At 43.5% G+C, this 3,202-nt stretch overlaps 1 protein-coding gene across 1 annotated transcript; it reads right to left on the bottom strand.

Annotated features, from left to right (window-relative positions):
* On the bottom strand, window positions 1-2,468 carry TAF7 (TATA-box binding protein associated factor 7). Its single transcript, XM_032399344.1, has one exon. It carries the CDS (start codon window positions 1,665-1,667, stop codon window positions 618-620), a length of 1,050 nt encoding a protein of 349 aa, XP_032255235.1. The 5' UTR covers window positions 1,668-2,468; the 3' UTR covers window positions 1-617.
* Window positions 2,469-3,202: the final 734 nt, after the last annotated feature.

Raw genomic sequence — 3,202 nt, 5'->3', positions numbered from 1 at the left:
AAAATAGGATCAAATCACTCAGTCATTAAACCCCACCAAGAAACCACCTCACAAGAGGATCTGATATCCACTACCCCTAAAAAAGCAAGACACACAATGAGGTGAAAATTAGTTGCTTTTATTTATTGTGCTAAAACAGCGTTATGAAATGATGTGCAACCCTACGTACATAAGAATGCTTTGAATAGCTGGGAAAATAGCTACCACTTCATGGGAAAACACGCGAACAGCTTCACTATCTGCAGACTCGACTCCGCTTCTGATCTTGGATGGCATCACAGACAAGCAACAGCCATTTATGGCAAATGGAGAAACAGCAAAGTCCTGCGGTGAAGCTGTGATTACTAAGGTTGAACTGTTTATTCCACTAATCCTACAATTTTCCGACAATCATTTATCTGTCTATACATTCCTACTTCCTAAAGGATAAATAGCAAAGTGGTTCTGACAGAAAATGAGATAGCAATTCACGTATGTATTTGTAAGACAAATTCAGTAGAAGACAGTGGAGAAAATGAGAACTATTGCACAGTTAAATCTAGTCCAAGTGATAAAGCCAAGATTCTTCTTTCAATGCTGAGCAGCCTAAGGAATGAAATTAAGTATGAGAGCTCTTCTCACTTCTCGAGGAGTGATTCCAGCTCTTCTTGCAAAGAGCTGAGCTGCTCCTTTTCTCGGTCTTCCTTTTGTTTGAGTTCATCCAGCACAGCCTGAAATCTGTTCTTGAGAGCCAGGTTTTCCACTTTCATAATGAGATCCTCCTGTCGTTTTGCCCTATCCTGGGTTTCTTGGAGTTTGCCTTTCATATTATCAATCTGTTTCTGAATTCCCATAACCAGCTGATTGGTTCCCTCATTTTCTTGGTGCTGTTCATCTGATTCATTCAGCTTGTCATGTAGCTGTCTTTCCAGATCTTCCTCAGTGTCGATGATGTTTATATCTTCTTCATCTTGATGCTGCGTCTCATCTTCATCTTCACTGCTGCTGCTGAGGTCATTGAATATCTCCCGAAGCTCATCATGTTCTAATGAGTCATGGCCCTGCCTGTGACCAGACATTCCTGGAGAAGATATATCAAGGCCTTGATTTTCTGTTTCTTTTGTTTCATCTTCAGCAATTATCTCCCAACGAGTACTCACAGCTTCAGCATCTGTACTTAGCAACCGCTTCACTTCCTTCTCCACATCTGGAGATTCAATATACTTCTTCTTTGCTGTCTTCCGGAACCTTCTCTTTCTGACATTTTTTAGAGGCAGAGTAATTCCATGGTTCCATATAAACTTTTTCTCTTTGTCCTTATCCTTTTTCTTGCTTGCTTTGGGATCAGTAGTAGCAACTGGTTCCTCCACAGGAGGATAGAGATCACCATCAACCGTGGAGACAAGCATCTGACATATATCAGCTGTCTTGTAAAAGGTTTTTTTATCAATGGTTTTCAAACTTTCCATAACACACGGCAGATCTACCAATTTTGAGGCCAAGGGGACCCGGTCCACTCTGACGATTCCATGACGTCCATCAGGGTGTAACTCAATTGTCAGTCTGTCCTTCAGGTTGACATGACCAGACTGTACTGCCCGCCTCACAGTAGAGGCGTATTCAGGAGGTAGCCGTAAGATAAACTGGCTCTCTAGTTCGTGAGGAGCATCATCTTTGCTCTTACTCATCTTTACGTCTTTGAGACTCACTTCTCTAACAACCACTTGTTGCACTAAAAGTTCCAGCTATTGCCAACAATTAGAAAGACCAGTTTGTTACGAACTGAAATCCTTAATTACAAAAAAGTTTTAAGCAGAACAGGGGCTAAGCGTCTATTCGGTCTTAATTTTGAATTAAGGCCCAAGTCTTTAGAAATACATTGTGACTAAATTCCAGTCGTTAGGAACACTAATCAGTTAGGTCCACTTTAATCTATTAGCTGCAATGCAAGTTCCGACCTCTAGATGCCGCTGCCGGACAATGCAGACGGAGCTAGCTAGCAGGAAAGCAAATGGCGGTTTCTGCGGAATGATTTTTGACACAAAAAGTAAGGCCCAGCAGACACTCCCAATCCACAATCTCGCCCAGAACAAAGGTATTCAAAAAGCCGGACGCAGTAAGCTTTCTTCGCCTTGGGTACTTACAATCCGGTGACGATTATAAACCCAGCTTCTCCGAACAGGAGCGAGCGGCAAAGAAAGCCACTCAGAGCAAGACGGCCGGGAGCCGAGCGTCTCCTTCTTTATTCCTTTGTTCTTCCAGGGTCTTAGGAAAGTGATCCGCTACCGATTATAACGAAATGCCGAGGACGGGCAGTGCGAAATCTCGCCGAGATCCGCAGCTCGCAGCGCCAGACTCGGAAGCTCCGCAGCCCGGCAACTCAGCGTCTTTCACTCCGGAGCTGCAGAACCAGCGGAGAAGAAAGCACTACGTCACACCGCTGGGCGGGAAAGGCGGCTGTGAGTGACAGCACGACTAAAGCGGAAGTGCGTGTTGCTCCAGCGCGCGCAGGCGCAATTACGTTATCCGGGGACTTGGCCTCTCGCGAGAATTTGACTTAACGCGAGAAAAAGATAATTTTTTTTTTTTAAAGAGATATAGGTTTGGAAAATATTTAAAGGCAATGCTTGCAGAAAAGATATAGATCCTCCGCTAAGCCAGAACTTTTACCGGTCGCCGTGGGTCCGGATAGCTCCTAGGCTTCTGAGTGATTGCCGGAGATAGGGCATCCGTGCGGAAAGCGTCTTTGCCTTTGGAAACGTCTCGGATGCTCCCCACGGTATATCCAAATCTGGAGCAGATACAAGAAATTATAGTTAACCATATAGTGGATTGTAAAGTACCCAAATAAGTGGAGTGAGAAGGACATGCTGACCACTATATAATTCTAAGTGTATGTTTTGTTGATTATGAAAATGCCCTGAGGGGACCCGTGCCTTAGGGACTGTTTTTGTTTTGAAGGACCCCAAGGCAACATGGGTGATATTTCTTTTTAATACGTTTGACGTGGATATAAATGTAAACAGAGAAGTAAGTGTTCTGCTGGAGGCACATACTCGTTTAGGACAGAGTTGTCTGACGAATGATCTGATTGAAGTAGAATAAAGTTGAAGTGTTACTCCCTATCACGCTTTTGCCTGTAATTTTTAAGTTAGGAATTTTTTTTCATTCCACGTCTACTATTTTGAAACTGTTTAATGCTTGTCTCTTCTATGGGTAGTGA

Source organism: Phoca vitulina, unplaced genomic scaffold, assembly GCF_004348235.1.
Source record: "Phoca vitulina isolate PV1807 unplaced genomic scaffold, GSC_HSeal_1.0 scaffold248, whole genome shotgun sequence".
Taxonomy (NCBI): domain Eukaryota; kingdom Metazoa; phylum Chordata; class Mammalia; order Carnivora; family Phocidae; genus Phoca; species Phoca vitulina.
The sequence above is the reverse complement of the archived record's forward strand: the minus strand, read 5'-3'. Positions and strand labels throughout refer to the sequence as shown.

What these genes read in the sequence shown, in the direction of transcription:
- TAF7 (XM_032399344.1), bottom strand. Translation starts at nt 1,667, where the DNA reads ATGAGTAAGAGCAAAGATGATGCTCCTCACGAACTAGAGAGCCAGTTT.